Below are 25,982 nucleotides of genomic sequence, written 5' to 3'. Positions count from 1 at the left end.
ACTGTGTTTTGTGATTTGACCTCAGGGACGAGGACCGGGTCTTGGTATCACGAGCAGCACCCCCGACCCCGACCAAGTGCCCGCAGGGCCGCTCCCTCAGTGTCAGAGGCCACAGGGCCGAGCTGTCAGGGACGCAGAGCTCCCGGCTTCCTCCTTGCTAGCCACAGGGGACTGTGCCGGCCAGGAGTGCCTGCTGTGTGGTGGGTCAAGCACAAGCCTCTAGAACTCCCTGTAAAGTATACATTGAAAGCAGTACTGCCTTCCAGGAGAGCTTACAGACTGGAGTGACCACCAAGGCCTTGGAAGATGTCGGCGTGGTGATTTCCGCAGACCCTTATTGAAGTCACTCGTTTGGCCTACTCAGAAAAAGGATGAATCTTGGAGATGACAGTGCATGATGGTCACGGTGATCGGAGTGTCTCAGATTGCAGTCACTGCTGCACATGGGGCTTCATCACTTGGTCCCCAAGCACCCAGTGTGTAAGTATTGGTCAGGAAAATGCTCTTTGTTCTCCTCCTGTGAGTAAAGACCAGCAGGGCAGTTATCTTTGAGCCGGCAAGGAGAGAAAACTATGTCAGAGGTATGTCCAATCTCCAGACTTAGGTTGTCCCTTAGTTCGAAGGAACCTTCCTGTCCTTTTCCTTCCAGAAGCCGTCACACTGGCCAATCCCATTGATGGCACTACGCCCACTGGACCCAGGGATCAGGAAGTACAACTTGTCTAAGCACCCTGATAGAGCAGTCACGGGTCAGAAGGTGGGAAATAAATGCAACACAAATTCAGGGGCCTTTCGTCTTCGAGAAGTTTCTACAAGTCTATTGTGTGGGCATGCCTACCTCTCCTAAGGTGATGAATGAGGTGCTGTACCTGGACCCTCCTCCACCCCCCACACACAAAGGGCACAGCAGCCTGGTAGACCAACTTGCATTTCAGAGGCAGCACAGACCTCATTTCCAGTGTGCTACTCTGACCCATTTACTGATTGTTCTGAAAAGCATCTAGTCTGAGAGCAGCCTGGACCTTTGGAAGGTGGATGCCAGTAGATGGCAACACCTGGAACGCCTTTCATTGCTGCACCTTAGAGGTGCACACCTGAAAACGGCCTACCGGGGGACTGACCTGCCCAAGATCACAAGGCCTGAACCCAAGCCTGACTTGCGTGGTGTTCCACGCCCCGTGCCAAGCCTGGTTTGCATTCTGCCATCTCCGAGTCTGTGCATCAGACACACGTGACACCAGCCCCCAGGAGCTGGACGGTCATCCATATATCCCTGGGGATGTCCCTAGGGAGGAATGTCTGGCGTGACCCTGCCTGTGAAGGTTGGGACATTGGGCACCTCCTGGGAGATACTGTGGCCTCAGCGGGACAGGGAACTGGGGAGAAAAAGAGGCCTGAACTCAGCTGGACTCCTCAGAGCTGGGACCCTGGTGACACTGCCAAAGAGTGAGGGGAGGGCTCTTGTGGAGATCTGTGCAGTCGTGCTGGGCAAGGGCCAGGAGGGTGGGCAGTCAGCAGCCCAGAGGGGCATGTGGGCGTGTCTGAATGCAAGGAGGGGCCCCGGAAAAGGACCCTTGAAGAAGTGATGTCACTGAAGACACGCCCAGTAGAACCTGAATTGTGACCCGGACGGAACCCAGATCCTGGCCGCAGACCCCAGTCCTGCTCACTTGACCGGAGGCGCTCGACAGAGCAACATGCGGTCTTGTTGTGCGGAGCCTTCTGAAGGCGTGGGAGTCAGGGAAGCCGAGACGGAGAGTCCTGCTGCTCGCTGTGGGCGCTGGCTCAGTGACCTCCTCCACCGCCTCTGTCCGTGTCTCCCGAGGAGCCCCGAGGTAACATAGGGTGGCCCAGAGCGGGCCCCTCCAGGGCCAGGCCACAGCGTGACCCATCCCGGGCTGAGCTTCCAATGGCTCTTCCTGTGTATGTGTGTGTGTTGGGCGTGGGGCATGGGTGGGACTGAAGGTTGGGGATGAGAGGGGCCGTTCCTGGGTGGCAGCATGTTCTGAGTTGGTGGACCCCTAGCAGGGCAGTCAATATCACAGCTCTGGTCTCAGCATTCATGACATGGAGGTGAGTGTTGGGACCAGGTACTTCCACGCACATGTTAATCCTGAGCCCGGGGGTGTCCTCTCCTTCCCTCAGGGACTGGATGTCTAGGCAGATGGCCCCGTGTGCCTGATCTCGGGGGCATGGTTTGGGGCCCACACTGGCGCCTGCGGGGAGGTCCGCGCAGCCCCAGGTGCCTCCTCCGCAGCTATGAGGGGCCAGCTTTGCAGAGCTCCACTCTGGGGTGCGACGTGGAGCTGGTGGATGAATTCACCTACTCCATCTCCCTGGACCCGGGGCAGGCTGTCTACACCCAGGACCCTGTTCCAAACCTGGCAACCTGCCAGGGCCCTCCCAGGGCTGCCCCATGAGAGTGGCCGACAGGCCCACTCCAGAGGGCCTGGAACCTCGTCCCTGGGGGCACCCCGTGCTTCTCATTGCTCGCACCGCAGGGGGCTGGAGGCTCTCGGGTGAGCTGCGAACCTCCCTCATCCTGGTGGTGCCTGGGTTTCCCACTGACTATATCCCTGCTGCCCCCCTCAGCCTGAATATGAGTCAACTATTCATGGGACTAAGGTCCCCAAAGTCAGGGATCCCTGGACACGCGTGAGAAGGAAGTGGAGAAAGCGCTCGGCACGAGTGGGACCAGCTCCAAACACCAGCCAGAGTGCTCCCGAGGCTACACTCCTTCCCGACCATGCTGACCACCCTACCACAGGCCAGCGGCTCCCCTGGTGAGTACCCAACCCCCTCCTCAGCACAGTCTGGCCTCTGCCCACAGTCCGTTCTGTGTCTTGAGCGTGCCCACATGTGTCTGAGCCATGGTGTGTTCCTCTGACAGGTAGAGTGGCTGGTGATCAGCCTGTTAGGGTGCCCATGGGGAACATGGGAGGAGCGTTAGAGGGGCTCCCCAGGCACTAGGTGCTGCAGAAAGGACTGCCGGCCAAGCTGGGCCACTTCGGGGCTATTACTTCTCTGTACCTGACGAAAAGCTTTCGGCGTCACCCGTCAGTGGCCTCGATTTGGAAAAGCACAAGGAAAGCAGCCTTGGGAGCAGAGGCTCGCGATTCCCTCTGTCTGGGCCCGGTCTTGTCCTCACTGAGTTCACATGAGGGGCCTCTGGGGACAGCAGAGGGGTACCTGGACAGGTTCTGCGGGGACTTCCTTCAGCAACAATAGGTGTGCAGCACCCATTTGGTGCAGGCCCTTTGGGCACACTTAGCATAACTGTGTGAAGGAAGCAGACACAATACTGGGACCCTGTTCCGGGGGGAGTCGGGAAGTCACTTGAGGTGTAATCCGCAGGTCATGGCCGGGGAGCGCCATGGGCGATGCCCTCACGGATTCCTCATGTGATGGGGGGCATGACGAGGGCCCAGAGAATGAACTGAGAATGTGAGTTTTCACCACGCCCAGAGGGGGCACCGCCCGTGTGCACAGAATGGGGGGAGGAGGCGTTTGGGGCTTGGGGCAGGGGGCGCCCAGCAGAGCCCAGCAGGTCACCCATCTTTGGATTCCCACGGGCCGGCTGACGACTGGGGACTTCCTACTCGGGAGGACGGGAGAGGATGGGGACCCAGGACAGACACGCAGGGTCAGGAAGGGGGGTGGCAGGTGCCTGGGCAGGCAGGGGAGGGCAGAGCGGCTGGAAACACCAGCCTTCTCACTCTGCCACCCACCTGCCTTATCGCAGCCCGAGGACAGGACTGGCTAGGCGCCTTCCCTGGGAGCCCGAGAGTGCGCCCGCGGTCCACCATGACAGCCAGCCTTCATCCACCCTGGAGGGCCAAGTTCTCCACCATTTGGTCCAGGAGGAGCACCTGGGGCCCACAGTGGCAGAGCTGGAAGGTGAGGGGCTGCAGCCAGGGGACCTTCTAACGTGGGCTTCCCTTCAAAGCCATGAGGGCTTTTCTGTCATTGTGGGGCGTGGGGAATCAGGCCCGGAGTGACCCTTTCTCTGTGTCCTGCTCCAGCACTACGTCAGAATAAACAGAGATGGCGCTGCCGGTACCTGTCGTGCCAGCTGTATCTACAGCCACTTAAGGAGCTCCCTGAGACCCCTGTGCTGGAGCTACACCCGGCGTCACCTGCTTCGGTCCCTGCAGAGATGGAGGACGTCCCAGCAGTGTCCTCAGTCCCGGTGCTAGCTGTGAGCACCGGGGACATCCCAGGAGTGGTCTCAGGCCCCGAGCTGGAGCCCCTTGAGCCCTCAGGCCCGGGGCTCAGGGCACCTGCAGGAATGGCACCAGGCCTGATAGAGCCAGAGGCAGACCCGGAGCCCACCAGCCCCTGTGCCGCGAGCACCCCCTGTGCCGTGAGGGAGGAGCCGCCCACCATCCTGCAGTTCACCCCCCGCCTGGTGGCTGAGCAGCTGACCCTGATGTGTGCGGTGAGCAGAGCGGGCTCTCGGGGTCGGGGCTGGGCCTTCCCTGTGTCACGGGCTGCCCGAGACCTGCCCTCCCCTGACGTGGACTCCTGTGATCTGGGCCCACGTCCCAGCTTCCGCACGACTCACCCTGTGCCCTGAGAGACCCTCCCCACGCCCAAGACTGCACTGAGCACAGGGGGACGGTAGGGCTGGCCCGTAGGGGTCCTTGCCGACCAACGAGGAGTGGAGGGAAGGTGGGCAGGGCCTGGCTGGGCTGGGAGGGGCAGGGCAGGGGAGGGGTGTTCAGGGAGGTGCTGCCAGGGCCTGAGGTCCTCCGGCCATTGGCCTGGCAGTCCTCCACAGCCTCGGCACTTCAGAGGCCCCTGCCATGGACCTGACGGCGTGGGAGACACAGACACCACCAAAGGCCCTGGGTGCAATCGTTTTGGGGAAACTACACCTGAGTGGGTACCGGGATCCACGGGGTGGCAGAATGGGAGGTAGATCCCCCAGGATGGCAGGGTGAGCTGCCTTGTGCTGCAGGGAGGAGGTGAGCGAGGGTGCCTGCGAGCAGAGCCCCTCCGTTCCCCACCACTGTGGGGCCATGTGCATCCGGTCCTGGGCGACTCAGTGGACGGGCTGCAAAGCCCGGATGGCCACAAGGCTCACAGCACACCCCCAGCTGCCTGGGCTCCAGCTCTGAACGGTCACCCTGCCTGGGCATGGGGGCACGAGGGGCACACCTGGATGACACACACTTGTCATCCCTAGGAGCTGTTCACCAAGCTGACATATTCTGAATGGAAGGCCAACCTTTGGCACCAGGCACCGACAAGAACCATTGAGCACCTAGCCCCCACCATCCATCAGATCAGGCAATCTGGTGCCACAGCTAACGTGGTCACCTCCTCCTGCCTTGGGGCCCCGAGCATGACGGACCGGGACAGGGCCCGAGTGGTGGAGTTCTGGATCTGGGTGGCCAAGGTGAGTCATGGGACAGCCCCTGGGGTCCATCCTGGCATCTTGGGACCGGCTCCCCTCCTTGGTCTGCTGTCAGGATGGGTGCCTGGGGCTGCCTACACAGTATCTGGGCCCCTCCTGCCTGGGGAATGTGGACCTGGACCCACAGGCCCCAGGGGGCGGGGGGCAGGGACAGTCATCCCTGGCCCCTTCCTTGGGTTGAGCTACAGTCCTCCACCCAGGAGGGCTGCTCAGCAGGTACCAGGTGTGCTGCGCTCCCTGGGTGTCTGTCTCCTTAAGGACAGGAATTCATGGGGGGACAGAAGCAGAGAAGCAGGCCATGCGCTCAGCTCTGTCTTCCCTCCCAGGAGTGTCTGGCCCTCAGGAACTTTGCTGCCCTACATGCCATTCTCTTGGCCCTGCAGTGCCCTGCTATTCGTCGTCTGGAGAGCACCTGGAGACATGTGTCCTGGTGGGTAGTCCTGTACCAGGGACCAGGGTACCTGAGGGGACAGGGATACCCCTAGGTCTGGGAGTGTCCCCTCAGTCGGCTGGGACCTCCTGGGAGGCGGCAGAGCCTAGGGACAGGGATGGCGGGCACTTGGGGCCCCCTGTGGGTTAGGTCAGCGATACCCCTGGAGGAATCAGTTCCCCGCAATGTCAGGTGTGGGGTGAAGCCAACTGGAGACCTCGAGCATGCGTTCTGCAGCAGGAGGTCTCTGCCCCAAGGACAGCGACCTGGCCCAAAGCAGATTCGCCCCTGGGAGAACTGGGAATGGAGGCCCCGGGTGGAAACAGCAGCCCCCTCCCCAGGCCACGGAGTCCCCAGGGCTCAGGGCCGTGCTGGAAAGCCTCCTGCAGGCTAGTGGGTCTCGTGGATGCCCCAGGAAAAGGGGTCTGCCCCCAAACTCTCCTTCTGGCCATGTTTCTCCCTGCTCCTGTCCCCTCCCCGTAGGAAGAGCTCCTGGATCTACAAAAAACTTAAAAACACGGACAAGGGGGTTAACAGGAAGCAGCACCTCAAGGTAAGTGGGGGCTGGGGGTCTGGAAGGGACGGGTCCATGGGGCAAGTCCTCTGCCGTGCTGTGGCCCAGCCTTGGGGCAGACTTGAGGTGTGCGCGGTGGGAGGGGGAGCTGATGGGGGAAGTAGGGTCCCCCAGGCCCCTAAGGCCCTCGTCTTTCTCCCTCCCTGGCCCCACTTGACTGGGGTCCTGGCATCCAGTGAGGACCCAGAGGACAGGCCCCTGGTCAGGGCTGGGGCTGGCGCGGGGTCGGCAGCAGGGGTGGGGCCCGTGACTGAGCAAGGTCGGCCTCTCCCTGGATCCTCTGAGACCGTTATCCTGGGGTGCGGACCTGCCAGGTGGGCAGGGTCCAGGGAGCACAAGACGGGCTTCAGCTTTGTGCACCCCACCTGCTTGTGTGAGGGGAGTCATGCTGATAGCCAGGAGACACTGAGACCTAAGGGCACCCTGGGAGGCAGGGAACTCTCCTGACACTCGGCAGGTGAGGAAGCCCCTTGGGGCATCCAGACGCCTTCTGAGGACACCTGTGATTATGGGTAAGTTCTGGAGCTGCGATTGGCCTACACTGAGAGCCTGCTGGAGGTGGGGACAGCATAGCTGCCAGGGGGCTCAGGCAAAGCATCCACCCACCACGGTCTGCTTGTGGGAGGCATGTGGGAGGGGAGCACGAGCACCTGAGTGTCCGGGGCCTTGCAGGAGGCGACAGCCACCATGATGCAACAGCTGTGGGCCCCCAAGGGATCCCAGGATATGAAGAAGCAGGTGAGAGTGGCGTGGCGCGTGTCACGGGCGGTGGGGGTGACCCTGCACCTGCTCCTGGTCCCACCAGCTCTGAACTGCCAGCTCTGGTGTGACCAGGAGGGCGAGAGCAGCTGGGTACAGGGGGAAGGTGGAGGACAGGTGGAGGGACCACAGGTCCTGGGATTGGCCAAAAGCCAGCCCTGGGAGTGCCCGGGAGGGTACAGCAGGGTGAAGGGAGGGGAGGGAGGCAGCACAGGGTGGTCCACAGGAGATGGGGGCTGCGGGTATGGGGTTCAGGGGAGGCCCTGTGGGATTCCCTGGTGCAGGTGGGGACTCATCAACTCCCCACCCCGGTGGCACAGGGCATGGTCCCGTTCCTCGGAGTGTTTCTGGATGACCTGCTCGCAGACAAACTCCTGAAACATAGGGAAAACGTGAGTGAACCAGCAGGGCACAGGGGGTCAGGATAGTCAGCATTAGAGAGGAGACAGCGCCCACTGAGCCTGGACGTCACAGCACCAGCCTCACCAACCTCCTTAGTGCCCCCAACTCTACCCCAGGAGCTGGGCTTCTTGGAGAGGGATGGAGTCAAGAACCCATGGGCAGGACCCTGTCTGGCACATCCCCTGGGTTTAACGTATCTTCACACAGTTGAGACATGCAGAGCTGAGGACACTAAAGGCTTTGTCAGGTGGGGGGTGGGGGTGGCATCAAGGACACCTTCCTGGAGGAGGAGCTGGAGACCCAATACAAGGAACAGGCAGGGTTGGTTGGCATTGGAGTAAAGGCAGATTCCAGTGAGCAAAGATCCAGGACCATCCCAGTGACCACTCCTCACCCCCCTCCTTGTCTACATCCTGTACTTCCTCTGCCACAGGTCACTGACATCCTAGATGAGATCATGGCATACAAGGGTGTGGCCACGCTGTATGACCTGGATCCCGAGAAGCGCTTCCTGTCCTTTTTCCGGTCCGTGGAGCCCCTGGATGAGCAGCAGAGGTGAGGCCGGCAGGAGTCAGGCGTGGGCTGCAGCTGCCCGCAGGCTCTGGGAGAAGGTACCCTGACGTGTGCCTCCAGGGGCTCACAGGTGTCCTTCTGTTCCGCAGCTACAACCTGTCCTGCGAGCTGGAGCCAGAGGGCCAGAGGGCCGGCAGAAAGTGGCTGTTGCAGTTCTTCAAGTCCGACAAGATTTAACCTTCCTGACCAGGGCCAGGTGAGTTTCCGTGCAGGGGTGATCGGCAGGGGGTGGGCTGCTCCACAGCCTCAGGGAAGCTTCTGGCCACATGGGGTGTGGGGGCGTCCTAAAGACAGGTGGGCCTGTGATCCCAGCTGCACGACAGACCAGTCCTGTCAGACTGAAGGGTGGTTCCCCTCCCCCTCTGGGACTCAGCCTCCTCCTCTGTGAGTAGGGAACGCCCAGGACGCTTCCCGAGACACGGACACCCCGGAGGCTGGTGATTGACAGGACCCTTCGTACAGGGCCAGAAGCCCAGAGGGCAGTGGGGACGGGATGGAAGCAGGATAACGGGGGGAACCCGGGATAACCTGCCTCTTCTGTTCACCTGTGTGGCCCTGCAGCTGCCGTCCTCTTCCTCCCCCTCCTCATCCTCAGCCTCTGCTGCGGCAGGTCCTCTGGCACCTCCTCCATCAGTCGGCAGACCCGGGCAGCTCCCCAGGCTGCCGCAGCACCCTCAAGGACCTGTACGTAGCTGCAGCCAATCTGGCCTCCTTCGTGCTGGGTCGTCCCCTCTGATCGTGGCCCGTTGGACAGAGGCGAGCTGCCCCACCACGCGGAGGGTGTTACCAATTGTGCACGTGGCCTCCCGTATTGTCAATACCACCTGCTGCCTGGGTGCCATCAGCCACCGAGTTGTAGCCACACGGTTCCAGGAAAAGTTGGGGCCGTCCTCACCAGGCCTGGACATTCCTGGGATGGACACAGACACGGCGCAGTGCTGCGCGGAACCACGACCTCCTGGGTGCCCAGAGGAGCCATCTGAGGATGCAGGGGTGGACAGCGGTCACAGGTTCCCAGGGGTGGCCCTGAGCAACTTCCACCCCTCATCCCTAAGAAACAGCCTCCCTGGGGATAAAAGACGGCGGGGTGAGAGGTGAGACAGAGACCTCCTCCCAAAACCACATATAATATGAAAATATAATTCATACAACACAGCCTGAAAGAATAACAGGAAAGAAGGCTACGCAGACTGCACACACCTAGAGAAAAGAGCAGACCTCGCGGAACAGGGTAAGGTTCCAGAGCTGTGACCCGGCGGGACTCGAGCCCTTCCCCAACCCCAGCGCATCGGCAGGAGTAAGAGACACACACCAGGGACGGGATGGACGCCTGGCACTGCTGAACACCCAGCTCTGGAGATCTGTTCGGAACACAAACCTACATTGCATGGTGCTCTGGTGATTAGCGGGGCTGGAATACCTGGAGAGATGGAGATTCCCGCTGCTTGTGGAGAACAGGGATTCATATCCGGCTGCTCTGGGCGGGCAGTCTCAAAAACTTCCTAAAACCAAGAGGGCTGCTGAAGGGGCAAGGATTGCACAGAGCTTACTGCTCAGGAGAAAGGACAGGTAGACAGAATTGGGTGGGTGCACTCTGCCCAGCAGGTTGGGAACTTAAAACGATCTTCAGGCGCTACATCCCTCTGGCTGGCCACGCAGCTCCGAGGACCCCCACGCTGATATGCAGCCTGCTGTGTCTTCCTCCTGGCTAGACTGTACCTGGCTCGCAAACCGCCTGCCCCTGCCCTGGCATCACGCCAACCAGACGGACGTCCCGCCTACTCCAGGTACAAACACAAAGCACAGAGGCTGACACCTGTGTGTGCGGCCACTGGTTCTGGCCGTGGAGAGAGGCACAGCAGCTGGGAAACAGGGAACAGCTCTGTCCTCCCCGAAGGCACCAGCACCACTCCCCTGCGACCCCCAGCACTTACAAACATGAAACCTCAAAAGAACCTCGTTCAAAGCAAACTCTAAACACTAGAGAAAGGATGGAGTGAGACTGAATTAATAAATCTTCCTGAAAGAGATTTCAAAGTAAAAATCATAAACATGTTCATGGAGGTACAGAAAAATATTCAAGAACTCAGCAACGAATTTAGGAAGGAGATCCAATCGCTCAAGAGCACAATAGAGGGTATTAAAAGCAGGTTGGATACGGTGGAGGAGATGATAAATCAAAGAGAAATTAGGGAAGGGAAATACAAAGAAGCTGAACAACAGAGAGAAAAAAGGATCTTCAGTAATGAGAAAATACTGAGAGAAATGTGTGACCAATCCAAATGGAACAATATTCATATTACAGGGGTAGTAGAAGAAGAAGAGAGAAAAATGGGTGGAAAGTGTCTTTCAGGAGGTAATTGCTGAAAGCTTCCCCAATCTCAGGAAGGACATAGTCTCTGAGGCCACGGAGGTGCACAGATCTCCCAACACAAGGGACCCAAGGAGGATAACACCAAGACATATAATAATTAAAATGGAAAAGATCAAGGATAACGACAGACTATTAAAAGCAGCCAGAGAGAGAAATTAGATCACATACAAAGGAAACCCCATCACGCTGTCATCAGACTTCTCAGCACAAACCTCACAGGCCAGAAGGGTGTGGCATGGTACATTTACTACAACGAAGCAGAAGGGCCTCGAACCAAGAATACTTTATCCAGCCAGATTATCATGTAAATTTGAGGGAGGGATTAAACAATTTCCGGATAAGAAAAACCTGAGAGAATTTAGCTCCCACAAACCATCCCTACAGTGTATTTTGGAGGGACTGCTACAGATGGAAGTGTTCTCAGGGTTAAATAACTGTCACCAGAGGTAATAAAAAGGGATGGACAGAGAGTCCAGAATATGATACATAACATATAAAGAATGGAGAAGAAAAAAAGGGAGGAAAAAAAGACCTTTATATTGTGTTTGTCATAGCACAATAAGTGAGGTAAGTTAGGCTCTTAGTAAGGAAGTTACCCTTGAACCTTTGGTAACCACGAATCAAAAGCTTGCAATGGCAATGAGGACATACCTACCGATAACCACCCTAAATGAAAATGGTCTCAATGCACCAATCAAAAGACACAGAGTCACTGAATGGATAAAAAAACAAGACCCAACTATATGCTGCCTACAAGAGACTCACTTCAAACCCAAAGACATACAAAGACTAAAAGTGAATGGATGGGAAAAGATATTTCAAGCAACCTATAGGGAGAAGAAAGCAGGGGTTGCAGTACTTTTATCAGACTGAATACATCTCAAAACAAAGAAAGCCACAAGAGACAAAGAGGGACATTGCGTGATGATAAAGGGGTCAATTCAACAAGAGGATATACGCATCATAAATATCTATGCACCCAACACAGTATCACTTACATATGTGAAACAAATACAGAATTCAAAGGGGAACTAGAATGCAATGCATTCACTATAGGAGACCTCAACAGTCCACTCACTCCAAGGAACAGATCCCCCAGACAGAATATAAGGAGACAGAGCCATGGAACAACACATTACAACAGATGGACCTACTGGACGTCTACAGAACTCTCCACCCAACAGCAACAGGATACACATTCTTCTCAAGTGCGGCACATGGAACATTTTCAAGAATAGATCATATACTCGGCCACAAAAAGAGCCTCAGGAAATTCAAAAAGATTGAAATTGTACCTCCCAGATTCTCACACAACAAGGGTATGAAACTAGAAATAAATTACGTAAAGAAAATGAAAAAGCCTACACACACATGGAGACTTAACAACATGCTTCTAAATAACCAACGGATCAATGACCAAATAAAAACAGAGATCAAGCAATATATGGAGACAAATGACAATAATTCAACAACACAAAACTTGTGGGACACAGACAAGGCGGTGTAAGAGGGAAGTACATGGCAATACAGGCCTACCTCAGGAAAAAAGAACAGTCCAATATGAACAGCTGAAACTCACCGTTAACCAAACTAGAAAAAGAAGAACAAATGAGGCCCAAAGTCAGTAGAGGGAGGGACATAATAAAGATTACAACAGAAATTAAATCGAGAAGAATAAAACAATAGAAAGAATCAATGAAAGCAGGAGCTGGCTCTTCGAGAACATAAGCAAACTAGATAAAACCCTAGCCAGACTTATCAAGAAAATAAGAGTCGACATGCATAAACAGAATCAAAAATGACAAAGGAAAAATCACTACGGACACCACAGAGATACAAAGAAGTACTAGAGAATACTATGAAAAATTATATGCTAACAAACTGGATAACCTAGGAGAAATGGACAACGTTCTCCAAAAGCACAACCTTCCAAGGCTGACCCAGAGAGAAACAGAAGATCTGAACAGACCAGTTACTGGCAACAAAACTGAATTTGTAATAATAAAAGTACCTCAGGACAAAACCCCCGGAATAGAGGGCTTCACCACTGAATTTTACCAAACATTTAGTGAAGAACTAATAATACCTATTTATTCTCCTCAAAGTCTTCCAAAATGTAGAAAAGGAAGGAATACTTCCAAACGCATTCTATGAGCCCAGCTGATGAACATAGATGCAAAAATTCTCAACGAAATACTAGCAAACCGACTGCAAAAATGCATCCAAAAGACCATCCATCATGATCAAGTAGGATTTATTGTGGGGAAGCAAGGATTGGTACAGTATTAGAAAACCCACCATCATCATCCATATCAACAGAAAGAAGGACAAAAACCAGATGATCATCTCCATGGATGCCAAGAAAGCATTTGACAAAATTCAACACCTATTCATGATAAAAACTCTCAACAAAATGTGCACAGAGGGCAAGCACCTCAACATAATAAAGGCCATAGATGACAAGCCCACAGCCAACATCATATTGACAGCGAGAAGCTGAGAGCCTTTCCTCTGAGATCTGAAACAAGACAGGGATGCCCACCCTCCCCACTTTTCATCAACACAGTACTGCAGGTCCTTGGCACAGCAATCAGAAAGCGCAAAGAAATAAAAGGCATGCAGATTGGTAAGGGAGTCAAACTGTCCCTGAATGCAGATGACATGATATAGTACATAAAAAACCCTAAAGAATCCGCTCCAACACTACGAGAACTAATACCTGAATTCAGCAAAGTAGCAGGATACAAAACTGGGAAGCACGGGGGAGGGCTGCTCTGGGCCCAGGCACGGGGCTCTGGGCACAGCCCGTCATCAGAACCCACAGAGAAGCCATGTGGCCGAAGCTGCCAGCACCATCCATGCCCGCAGCTGCTGCTCCAGGGGCAGGGACATCAGGAGCCTGTCCCATCCTCTGCTGCAGTGGGCAGATCCTCTGGGTGCCCAGTGTATGGACACAGCCCCGGCCCCTCCCTTCAGGGGAGGCCTGTTGCCCACCACTGAATTTTCATGTGAAACCTTCATAAGAGTGTATATCAATAATACCTTAATAATAATAAAAAAAAAAAGAAATAGCCTCCCTGAGGGCAGTGTGATGTGGATGTTGTTCCTGGGGGTCACCCCTGTGCAGGTGGGATGCAGTCAGTGAGAGGACTGCCCCCACACTGCTCTTTCTTCTCAAAGCTCTGCCCCACAGGCAGACATCGTGTGCCCCCCGACCCACCCCGGCCCTCAAACTCTCTGACGCAGGGGCGCCCTGACCTCCGCCAGGTTGCCCTTCATCCTCTGTCCTCCCCCATAAGGTGCTCAGGAAGAGCGGAGCGCTCTAAGCCCCAGGCGGGCACACCTTGGCAGCACTGGGGAGGGCTGCCCAAAAAGAACCTGGGCCTTACTGCCTGTCACCTATAGATTATGATCAGACATGAAAATCTATTGATTAGAAGCCCCGGGGTGTCTCCTCACGTCTGGGACACCAATGCCCATGTAACCCAAGTAGATCCCAGGGCTGCAGGCCACCAGTCTAGCTGTGTCCCATTGATGAGACACAGCTGCCCCACACGTTCCAGAAATTCTGTTGCCAAAAACATTGAACTTGGACTCTGAATGCACCTTCAGGAGGTGCGTGCCTTCCATTGGGGGGGCTTTCTCTGAGCCCAATTTCTCCACGCTTCACAACTCACAGCACCCCCCAAAACTCCCCGGTCCCCAGTCCTACCCCATGGTGCCCCTCAGCCGCCCATCCCCAGAGCAGGCTGATGTGAGGCCCCTGGTGTCCTGCTCCTGGGTCCTGGCTGAGTGGCCTGAAATCTGTGACAAATGGCTGGGGAGGCTGAGCAGAGGCACATGGCTCTGATTCTCCCCACACGCTCCCCCAGGGCTCTCAGGATGTGTTCACCCTCCCAGGAGGGGAGGCCTGGCCTGGAGGGGAGTTCCAGGATCAGCACAAGCACCCCTTTGGGGGACTCCAGGCTGGAGACAGTCTCCAGGCCTTATGCTGCAGGGGGAGCCACAGATTGGGCACTGGGGAAGCGGGCGTGGGCCCTACTGACAACCTCAGGTGACCAGGTGACAGGAGGTAAAATCGGGACACCCAGGCCAACTTCCTTTCCCTGGTCCTGCCCACAGCACCCTCAGAGCCATCTGCCTGCACGGTGGTCCCAGGGATGACCTCAGGCTCCCCAGCCACATAGGGAGGGAGGTTTGGGCAGGAGGACGGGAGACGGGCCCCTAGCAAGGCAGGCGCCCAGGTCAGACCTGTCATCCTGCACGGACCACCAGCCTCAACCTGACACAGAAGAGCTCTGGGCCCAGAAACAAAGCAGCAGCCCTGGGCCTGCTGGTTGGTCACTGGGCCAGCGGTCCGTCCTGCCCAGGGTCTGTGCGTTACAGCCTAGACCGCTGGTGCAGGGACACCAGGATCACACGGCGGCGTGGCCACCCTGACTGTGGGCTGCAGCCCACCTTCTCCACCCGGCGTGTGCTGGGGAGGTGGCTGGGCCCTCTGGTCCCTGGTGCGCTCCTCTGCACCCAGGCACGGGCTCTGGGGGCTCCCCGTCTTTGGGCTCTTCCGAGAAGCTGATGCTGGTGTTCTTGTTCACAGGCTCAGAGAATGAACTTTGCAAGCACTCAAGGAAGGTGAGCATGGGCGAGGCTTCTATTTACAGATAACGCAGAGGACAGAGCTCCTGGCTTGCCCCTGCCCGAAGGGGACAAGAGAGCCCTGGGGTGATGCACTGTCTAGGGGATGTAGAGGCAGGTGAGAGACAAAGGGCCAGGGATGCAGACCTGCTGAACGGTCCCCAAATGCTTATCTTTGAAGAGACACTTAACTTTCCTACTTGCCTACATTGCACATCATTTGGTTAGGGCTAGAGGAAGAAAAGCAGCATCTGGGTAGTTAAAGAAAATGAGCTGGGCCTTTGAGCAGCTACGGTACATTTTACAACAGCCTCATTGAATGGACACAGTGAAGACATGGGCGATGCTGCGGTCTTTTCGTATGTGGGGGATATTCAAACATTTCAGGCCAAGTCACTCCTGGCTTCTTAGTTTTATTTCATCTCACACAACAACGCTTATATTACTTCAGAGAATGAATGTGACTGACTTTGCTTAATTGTCTGATACGGAGTTTCAGTAGGGGTTTTATTCCGGAGGCCCTCACCCAGCTCTGTCTGCACCCACGGTCCCTGCCTCGCCAGCACTCATGCCCCGTGGCTTCCCTCCCCACCTGCAATTCCCTCCGAGTTCCTCCTCCAGGCTTCCCTTCCACACTCCCCAAGCTCTCTGCTCCCATGCTCGCACCCCTCTCCCCCCGCCCTACCAGCCTTCCCCTTCCCCCACCCCTCCCCTGGGCTGGGACTCCTGTTAGGAGGGCTTGTGTGTTCTCCTGGGTTCTTGTCCCCTTGCCCCGCTGCAGCAAAGAACTGAGCGGCAGAGACACAGTAGTGAAGGAGAGTAAAAGTTTCATTTAAAGAGAAAAAGTGTGCCCTCAGAGAGAGGGGACTGTGGGCTACCTCAGAGAGAGGCACACTGAAAGGGTGAGGGTTCCCCGTTTTAAGGATTTTTCAGGAATATGACAGAGGGCTAGGGGTGTGGACTTCTTAAGTGGTCTCAAGATGAGACATGAAGTTTCTTATCAGTCCTCCGGGTAATTCTGCAAAATTAACTTAACACAAGAAATGCACTGCTCGGATTCCCTCCACAATAGCAGCTTCCTGGTTGGGGAGCATATCAATTAAGACTGCCTTTCCTGCCTCCAAGGTGGGCTGAGTTACTGTATGTTCGCTGAAGAGTATGCTAAGTGTGGATAAAATGAAAATTCCTGGGGCCAGGATTCTCACCTGGGCCTAGTCGGCTAGCTCACTACTCATGTGGGCAATCGGTTGCTGCTGACTCTATATAAAAGTGCTCCCACCCAGTGCTCTGGGTGACACGGTGACACGGCTGCGAGGCTGCAGGAGAGCAGAGCAGAGGCTGGAGTGGTGGCAGCGCTGAGGTCAGAGGCCTAGAGGATGTCTGCAGGACGGCTGTGCAGGCAGAGAGGCCCAGGGGCAGAGACCGGCTTGCTGCATGCAGACTCGCTCTCATTGGATGGCATGTTAGGGATTGACCTGCCACGGTGGAAATAAAGTTGGGTATAGCCCTTCCACCCCGAGAGCGGTTTACTGTCATTGCTTTGATCACATTGAATCCATAGCGAACTTGCCTGGGGTTGAAATCGATCAGCAGGACATTAAAACTCTTACTTCTTCACTTCCTGGGCTTTGAAATGCAATCTTAGCTTTAAGATCGAATCTTTCCTGTCTTACTGTGCTGCGATGGCTGGGCTGGCGTGCTACGTGAACTGTCCAGTCCGCAAATTACTTGCATATACGGGGATGGAGGAGGAGAAAGAGCACATAGGTACAGGTAAGAAAATAAGCTGGGCCTTTAAGCAGGCTACGTGAGTCTCACCATGACATGATTCACTAAACACAATCAAGACAAGGGTGTGCCGAGAGACCTTCCTTTGTCTGGGGAATACTCAAGCATTCCAGGCCAGTTACTCCTGGCTTCTGGAACTTTAAGTGATCTCACTGAAGAATGCCTATATTCTTAGTTTGCTCTTTTTACCCTAGAGAAGGGAGAAGCACAAGGTGCCAAAGAGCCCCGTGCACCTTATTAAGAAGTGCAGACTCTATTTCATTGGCCATACAGGGTCAGAGAAGGGTTCTGAGCAGCGAAATATGATCACTTTCTGATAGGTAGGTCATCTACACTAGTGAGGGGGAAGAATTTAAGTGGGAGGCACTGAAGGCTTGGGGGTCAAGTAGGAGGCCACTGCACAGCTTAGGGGAGAGACGGTGAGGGCTTGGAAACCCAGTGTGGTGGTGAGAACTGAGAGGAGACACAGACGTGAGAAAGAGCAAAGTCACTGGAACTGGGCCTGACTCGCTATGCGCAGGACGGAAGGGGAAGGCGTCCCCTGGCCCTGGGATGGCTGGGGGACAGGTACCGATACTGGTAAGAAAGTTGGGGCACAGGAAGATAATGGACTAACTTTGGAAGATTTTAGGTTTGAGATACTTGTGAGTAACCAAGGTCGGTAATGTGTAACAAGAATTTGAATTCATGAGTCTGAAGGTCAGAAGAGTCAGCACGGGCAGCTGACCACTCGAGCAGATGGCTCACCTACGCAGGCTGCAGGAAGAAAGGAGCAGCAGCCCGTGGGGACAACCTTGGGTTTTCCCAAAATTCAGGAAAATCTTGATCCTTTTTGGAATAAGCAAAAACAATTCTACACGAAAATGTAAAGCAGGTCTCATATCAAATCCTGAGAGCCAGCTAAATGTCAGAGAAAAACAGAATGGTTAACTTAATACGATATATCCACACCCGAGAATGTTGACTATTTTAAATGATGTGTAGGAAGAGTTGACAGAAAGATAACACGTTTATGATGAAATGTCAAAAGTTTTTTACCTTTATTTTTAAGACTGTGTGTTGTGTAAACCTTTAACAATATGCATAACAAAGCCTATAAATAAATATATAATTATATTAAAGTAACTTTTCAGATTATTCCAGATTGTCCGCATAATATTTTATAATGGGGAAACAACTGTTAAGAGTACACTTCCCCACTACGAGATGACAGCTCACATCGTAGGTGTCACCTATTGTAGGGTGGCTATATCAAAAAGAGACAGTGGCGAGGATAGGAGAAACTGTGACCCCCATAAATTGCTAGCAGAGACGTGAAATGGTGCAGCCACTTTGGAAAATGGCTTGACAGTTTCTTAAGGTTAAACGCAGAGCTACCATGTGACCCAGCAACTCCTAAGGATATACCCAAGAAAAATGAAAACATACATCCACACAAACACTTGCACAGGGCTGTTCATTCACAGTAGCCAAAGAGTCCAAACAGCCCAAACATTTATTCAAATGGTGACTTAAAATGCAGGACAGCCATACAATGTAATATTATTCAGCAATAAAAGGGAAGGAAGTACTGACATGTGCTCCAAGTTGGACGAACCTTGAAAGCATCATGTTAAGTGAAAGAAACCATGCTTCAAGGACCCCAGATTGTAAGGCTCCATTATATGAAATGTCGAGAGCAGCCGTATCTTATGGACACAGAGGACGTGGGGAGGTGGGGAGAGGAACTGGGGTAGACCAGTAAGCCGGATTGGATTTGTTTTGGGGGTGATGAAGTCCTAAAATTAGATATTGATGGTGACTGTGCAACTCTGTAAATACACCAATATCCATTGCACTGTATACTTTAAGCAAACCATCTGGTATATGAATTATAATATCTCAATAGAGCCTTAAAGAAATGTTTCCTCAACAACAAAATGAAAAGGTAACTTACTGTATGGAAGGACATATTTGCAAATGACAAAGGGCTAATATTTACCAATATGGAAGGAACTCATACAACTCAACACCAAAATAACAACAAATAATCCTATTGAAAAACGGCCAGGGGTCCGGAATAGACATTTTTCCAAAGAAGACATACAGATGGCCAACCGACGCTTGAAAGGATGTTGCACATGGCTCATCTTCAGGGGAACGCAAATCAAAGCTGCGCTGACGTATCACTTTCACACCAGTCAGAATGAATGGCCACCATCCAAAAGACAAGAAAATAACAAGTGTTGGTGAGGGTGTGGAGAAAAGGGAACCCTTGGGCGCTGCTGGTGGGAGCGTAAAGTGGCGCAGCCACTATGGGAAACAGTATTTAGATTCCTCAAAAATCTGGAATAGAAACACCACACAACTAGGTAATTCCACTTCAGGGAATTTACTCAAAAGAAAACAAAACCACTAATTCGTGAAATCGTATTTGCGCAACCGAGTGACAATGCGGCCCCCTGTGCCTCCACGCTGTATTCGTCTCCTCTGCTGCCTTAACCTTTGGGCCAAAAGGAGAAAGGACGAAGGGCTTCTGCTCAGGCTGCAGCCCTGCACACAGGCTTGTTGATCTTTCAAAGCAATTCGGCTGACAGGGTGAGATTTCTGTCAACAGCCCCTTACCTGAAGCTTGCCTCCCACAGGACATACGGAAATTATGTATCAAAATAATGACTGTCTTGTCAAGGAGTTTTAGGAACATCCGGCCAGATCTAAGTCGGCAAGAGTCACCTAAGCAAGGACACAGAGTTGCTCAGCTCTCCGTGGAGCCTCGCTGGCACCCAGATGTCTGCAGGCTTCTCACGCCCAAACCTGCTCCCCCTCCCGTTCCCCCTCCCGTGAGCACAGAAGCAGCTCGCAAACAACCCTTAGTTAAGGTGGGGCTTTAAGACACGAGTGCCCCGTCTTCTTGGTCGGCTGGCTCTCCGAACGAAGCTGCTTTCCTTGGCCCGCCGCTGCTCCCCGTCCAGCCCCGCTGCTGCGGCGCCTCCTCCTCCAGCCCCGCGGCCGCTGCTCAGTGTCGATGCTCCTCCTCCCCCTCCTGCCCCGCCGCTACTCCCCCTCCTGCCCCGCCGCTGCAGCCCCTCCTGCCCCGCCGCTGCAGCCCCTCCTGCCCCGCTGCGCCTCCTCCTCCATCCTTTCAGCCGACAGGGGGAGAAAAGTATCTCAGCAGTGCATCGCATCTCCAGACCGAGGTTGTCATTCCGTCAGAAGGAACCTTCCTGTCCTTTCCCTTCCAGAAGCCGTCCCGCTGGCCCATCCCATTGACGGCACCACGACGCCTGCACCCAGGGATCAGGAAGCACACCCTGTCTGAGCCCCCTGATAGAGCGGTCACGGGTCAGAAGGTGGGAAATAAACGAACACAAATTCAGGGGCCTTTTTCTTTTCTTTCATTTACCATTCATTTTGGTATTATTAATCGACAGTTACATGAAGAACATTATCTTTACTAGGCTTCCTTCCCCCTTCACCAAGTCTCCCCCCCCCCACAAACCCCATTACACTCAGTTTCCGTCAGCATAGTAAGATGCTGTAAAATCACTACTTGTCTTCTCTGTGTTGCACAGCCCTCCCCATGCTCCCCCCCCATAGTATACATGCTAATCATGCTGCCCCCTTTCTTTTTCTCCACCCTTATACCTCCCTTCCAACCCGTCCTCCCCAGTCCCCTTCTCTTTGGTAACTGCTGGTCCATTCTTGGGTTCTGTGATTGTGCTGCTGTTTTGTTCCTTCAGTTTTTCCTGATTCTCATACTCCACATATGAGTGAAATGATTTGGTCCTTGTCTTTCTCCTCCTGCCTTATTTCACTCAGCATAATACCCTCTAGCTCCATCCATGTTGCTGCAAATGGCAGGATATGTTGTCTTCTTACGGCTGAACAATATTGCATTGTGTATATGTCCCACTTCTTTATCCATTCACCAACTGATGGACATTTAGGTTGCTTCCATTTCTTGGCTATTGTGACTAGTGCTGCGATAAACATAGAGGTGCATCTGTGTTTTTCACACTGGGCTACAGTATTCTTAGGGTAAATTCCTAGAAGTGGAATTCCTGGGTCAGATGGTGTTTCTATTTTGAGCTTTATGAGGAACCTCCATATTGCTTTCCACAATGCTTGAACTAATTTACATTCCCACCAGCAGTGCAGGAGGGTTCCCCTTTGTCCACAACCTCGCCAACATGTGTTGCTGTTTGTCTTTTGGATGGTGGCGATCCTTACTGGTGTGAGGTGACATCTCCTTGTGCTTTTAATTTGCACTTCTCTGATGACAAGCGATGTGGAGCGTCTTTTCAGGTGTCTGTTGGCCATCTGAATTTCTTCTTTGGAGAACTGTCTCTTCAGCTCCCCTGCCCATTTTTTAATTGGATTATTTGCTTTGTGTTTGTTGAGGTGCGTGAGCTCTTTATATATTTTGGATGTCAACCCTTTATCGGGTTTGTCACTCATGAATATATTCTCCCATACTGTAGGATACCTTTTGTTCCATTGACGGTGTCCTTTGCTGTACAGAAGCTCTTCAGCTTAATAGAGTCTCACTTACTCATTTTTGCTTTTGTTTCCCTTACCGGGGAGATATGTTCATGAACAAGTCGCTCATGTTTATGTCCATGAGATTTTTGCCTATGTGTTTTTCTAAGAGTTTTATGGTTTTATGACTTACATTCAGGTCTTTGATCCATTTCGAATTTACTTTTGTGTATGGGGTTAGACAACGCTCCAGTTTCATTCTCTTACATGTGGCTGTCCAGCTTTGCCAGCACCAACTGTTGAAGAGGCTGTCTTTTCCCCATTGTATGTCCATGGCTCCTTTATCATCTATTAATTGACCATATATGTTTGGGTTAATGTCTGGACTCTCTATTCTGATCCACTGGTCTGTGGCTCTGTTCTTGTGCCAGTACCAAATTGTCCTGATTGCTGTGGCTTTTTAGTAGAGCTTGAAGTTGGGGAGCGAGATCTCCCCCACTTTGTTCTTCCTTCTCAGGATTGCTTTGGCTATTTGGGGTCTTTGGTGGTTCCATATGAATTTTTGAACTACTTTTTCCAGTTCGTTGAAGAATGCTGTTGGTAATTTGATAGGGACTGCATTGAGTCTGTATATTGCTTTGGGCAGGGTGGCCATTTTGACAATATTAATTCTTCCTAGCCAAGAGCATGGGATGAGTTTCCATTTGTTAGTGTCTTCTTTAATTTCTCTTAAGAGTGTCCTGTAGTTTTCAGGGTATACGTCTTTCACTTCCTTGGTTAGGTTTATTCCTAGGTATTTTATTCTTTTTGATGCCATTGTGAATGGAATTGTTTTCCTGATTTCTCTTTCTATTAGTTCATTGTTAGTGTATAGGAAATCCACAGATTTTTGGTGTCTTAATTTTGTATCCTGCAACTTTGCAGAATTCTGGTATTAGTTCTAGTAGTTTTGGAGTGGAATCCTTAGGGTTTTTTATGTACAAGATCATGTCATCTGCAAATAGTGACAGTTTAGCTTCTTCTATACCAATCTGGGGTTCCTTGTATTTCTTTGCTTTGTCTGATTGCCGTGGCTAGGACCTCCAGTACTATGTTGAATAACAGTGGGGCGAGTGGGCATCCCTGTCTTGTCCCCGATCTCACAGGAAAAGCTTTCAGCGTCTCGCTGTTCAGTATGACGTTGGCCGTGGGTTTGTCACATATGGCCTTTATTATGTTGAGGTACTTGCCCTCTATACCCATTTTGTTCAGAGTTTTTATCATGAAAGGATGTTGAATTTTGTCGAATGCTTGTTTCACCATCTATGGAGATGATCATGTGTTTTTGTCCTTCTTTTTGGTGATGTGGTGGATGATGTTGATGGATTTTCGAATGTTGTACCATCCCTTGCATCCCTGAGATGAATCCCACTTGGTCATGGTGTATGAGCCTTCTGATGTATTTCTGAATTCGGTTTGCTAATACTTTGTTGAGTATTTTTGCATCTACATTCATCAGGGATATTGGCCTGTAGTTTCCTTTTTTAGTGGGGTCTTTGCCTGGTTTTGGTATTAGGGTGATGTTGGCTTCATAGAATGAGTTTGGGAGTATTCCCTCCTCTTCTTTGTTTTGGAAAACTTTAAGGAGAATGGGTATTATGTCTTCTCTGTATGTCTGATAAAATTCCGAGGTAAATCCATCTGGCCCAGGGGTTTTGTTCTTGGGTAGCGTTTTGATTACCGCTTTAATTTTCGTTGCTGGTAATTGGTCTGTTTAGATTTTCTGTTTCTTTCTGGGCCAGTCTCGGAAGGTTGTATTTTTCTAGGAAGTTGTCCATTTCTTCTAGGGTTTTCCTGCTTCTTTGCATAGAGGTTTTCATAGTATTCTCTAATATTTCTTTGTATTTCTGTGGGGTCCGTCATGAGTTTTCCTTTCTCGTTTCTGATTCTGTTGATGTGTGTTGATTATCTATTTTGTTTATTTTCTCAAAGAACCAGCTCTTGGTTTCACTGAGTTTTTTCCTTTTGTTTCATTCTTCTCGATTTTATTTATTTCTTCTCTGATCTTTATCATGTCCCTCCTTCTGCTGACTTTAGGCCTCATTTGTTCTTTTTCCAATTTTGATAATTTTGACTTGAGACTATTCATTTGGGATTGTTCTTCCTTCTTTAAATATGCCTGGATTGCTATATACTTTCCTCTTGAGACTGCTTTCGCTGCGTCCCACAGCAGCTGGGGCTTTGTGTTCCTGTCATTTGTTTCCATATATTGCTTCATCTCTATTTTAACTTGGTCATTGATCCATTGATGATTTAGGAGCATGTTGTTAAGCCTCCATGTGTTACTGAGCCTTTTTGTTATCTTTGTACAATTTATTTCTAGTTTTATACCTCTGTGGCCTGAAAAGTTGGTTGGTAGAATTTCAATCTTTTGGAATTTACTGAGGCTCTTTTTGTGGCCTAGTATGTGGTCTATTCTGGAGAGTGTTCCATGTGCACTTGAGAAGAATGTGTATCCTATTGCTTTTGGACATAGAGTTCTGTAGATGTCTATTAGGTCCATCTGTTCTAGGGTGTTGTTCAGCACCTCTGTGTCCTTATTTATTTTCTGTCTGGTGGATCTATCCTTTGGAATGAGTGCTGTGTTGAAGTCTCCTAAAATGAATGCATTGCATTTTATTTCCTCCTTTAATTCCGTTAGTATTTGTTTCACATATGCTGGTGCTCCAGTATTGGGTGCATATACATTTGTAATGGTTATATCCTCTTGGTGGACTGACCCCTTTATCATTATGCAACGTCATTCTTTATCTCCTGTTACTTTTCAGGGGCCTTTTGTCTTAGAGAACGTTCTAGAAGTCTATCGTGTGGGCCTGCCAAGCTCTCCCTTCTAAGGTGGTGAATGAGGTGCTGCATCTGGTCTCTTCTCCCCGCCCCCGGCACACACACACATAAAAGGGCACAGCAGCCTGGTGGACCACCTCGGATTCCAGAGGCAGCACAGACCTCATTTCCAGTGGGCTACTCTGACCCATTCACTGATTGGTCTGAAAAGCACCTAGTTTGAGAGCAGCCTGGACCTTTGGTAGGTGGATGCCACTAGGAGACACAACCTGGAACTCCTCCCATTGCCATCCCTTCAAGGTGCACACCTGAAAATGGCCTACCGGGGGACTGACCTGCCCAAGATCACAAGGCCTGAACCAAGGCCTGACTTGCGTGGTGTTCCACGCTCCATGCCAAGCCTGGTTGGCATTCTGCCATCTCTGAGTCTGTGCATCAGACACATGTGACACCAGCCCCCAGGAGATGGAGGGGTCATCCATGTATTCCTGGGGACGTCCCTAGGGAGGAAGGTCTGGTGTGACCCTGCCTGTGCAGGTTGGGACATTGGGCAGCTCCTGGGGGGTACCGTGGCCTCAGAGGGACAGGGAACTGGGGAGAAAAAGAGGCCTGAGCTCAGCTCTTGTCTCCTCAGAGCTGGGACCCTGGTGTCATTGCCAAAGAGAGAGGGGAGGGCTCTGGTGGAGATCTGTGCACTCATGCATGGCAAGGGCCAGGAGGGTAGGCAGTCAGCAGCCCAGAGGAGCATGTGGGTGTGTCTGAATGCAGGGAGGGGCCCCGGAAATGGACCCTTGAAGAAGTGATGTCACTGAAGACACGCCCAGTAGAACCTGAATTGTGACCCGGACGGAACCCAGATCCTGGCCGCAGACCCCAGTCCTGCTCACTTGACCGGAGGCGCTCAACAGAGCAACATGCGGTCTTGTTTTGCGGAGCCTTCTGAAGGCGTGGGAGTCAGGGAAGCCGAGACGGAGAGTCCTGCTGCTCGCTGTGGGCGCTGGCTCAGTGACCTCCTCCACCGCCTGTGTCCGTGTCTCCCGAGGAGCCCCGAGGTAACACAGGGCGGCCCAGAGCGGGCCCCTCCAGGGCCAGGTCACAGTGTGACCCATCCCGGGCTGAGCTTCCAACGGCCCTTCCTGTGTGTGTGTGTGTTGGGCGTGGGACATGGGTGGGACTGAACGCTGGGGATGAGGGGAGCTGTTGTTCCTGGGTGGCAGCACGTCCTGAGTTGGTGGAACCCTAGCGGGGCAGTCAGTGTCACAGCTCTGGTCTCAGCATTCAGGACGTGGAGGTGAGTGTTCAGACCCGGTACTTCCACCCACATGTTAGTCCTGAGCCCGGGAGTGTCCTCTCCTTCCCTCAGGGACTGGATGTCTAGGCAGATGGCCCCGTGTGCCTGATCTCGGGGGCACGGTTTGGGGCCCACACTTCCCCCTGCAGGGAGGTCCAAGCAGCCCCGGATGCCTCCTCCGCACCTACGAGGCGCCAGCTTTGCAGAGCTCCACCCTGGGGTGCGACGTGCAGCTGGTGGATGGATTCACCTACTCCATCTCCCAGGACCCGGGGCAGGCTGTCTACACCCAGGACCCCGTTCCAAACCTGGCAACCTGCCAGGGCCCTCCCAGGGCTGCCCCACGAGAGTGGCCGACAGGCCCACTCCAGAGGGTCTGCAACCTTGTCCCCGGGGGCACCCCGTGCCTCTCCTTGCTCGCACTGGAGGGGGCTGGAGGCTCTCCGGTGAGCTGCG

At 52.9% G+C, this 25,982-nt stretch overlaps 1 protein-coding gene across 2 annotated transcripts; it reads left to right on the top strand.

Annotated features, from left to right (window-relative positions):
* Positions 1-1,303: 1,303 nt before the first annotated feature.
* Positions 1,304-15,298, top strand: LOC140845715 (ral-GDS-related protein-like). 2 transcript variants are annotated; one of them, XM_073220539.1, is made up of 5 exons: positions 1,304-4,438; positions 5,189-5,401; positions 5,746-7,161; positions 7,503-8,353; positions 15,129-15,298. In XM_073220539.1, the coding sequence occupies exons 1-3, from the start codon at positions 4,157-4,159 to the stop codon at positions 5,902-5,904; spliced, it is 654 nt and encodes a 217-aa protein (XP_073076640.1). In that variant the 5' UTR covers positions 1,304-4,156; the 3' UTR covers positions 5,905-7,161; positions 7,503-8,353; positions 15,129-15,298. The 2 variants fall into 2 exon arrangements, with proteins under 2 accessions (XP_073076640.1, XP_073076639.1); XM_073220538.1 differs by having other exon boundaries at positions 5,189-7,161.
* The last annotated feature ends 10,684 nt before the right edge of the window (positions 15,299-25,982 follow it).

This window comes from Manis javanica, chromosome 13, assembly GCF_040802235.1.
Source record: "Manis javanica isolate MJ-LG chromosome 13, MJ_LKY, whole genome shotgun sequence".
Lineage (NCBI taxonomy): Eukaryota > Metazoa > Chordata > Mammalia > Pholidota > Manidae > Manis > Manis javanica.
Note: the sequence above shows the minus strand (reverse complement) of the source record. Positions and strands in the feature narration are given on the sequence as shown.

What these genes read in the sequence shown, in the direction of transcription:
- LOC140845715 (XM_073220538.1), top strand. Translation starts at nt 4,157, where the DNA reads ATGGAGGACGTCCCAGCAGTGTCCTCAGTCCCGGTGCTAGCTGTGAGC. An exon ending in AGCTGACCCTGATGTGTGCG is followed by an intron (nt 4,439 to 5,188) that starts GTGAGCAGAGCG and finishes TGTCATCCCTAG; the next exon opens with GAGCTGTTCACCAAGCTGAC.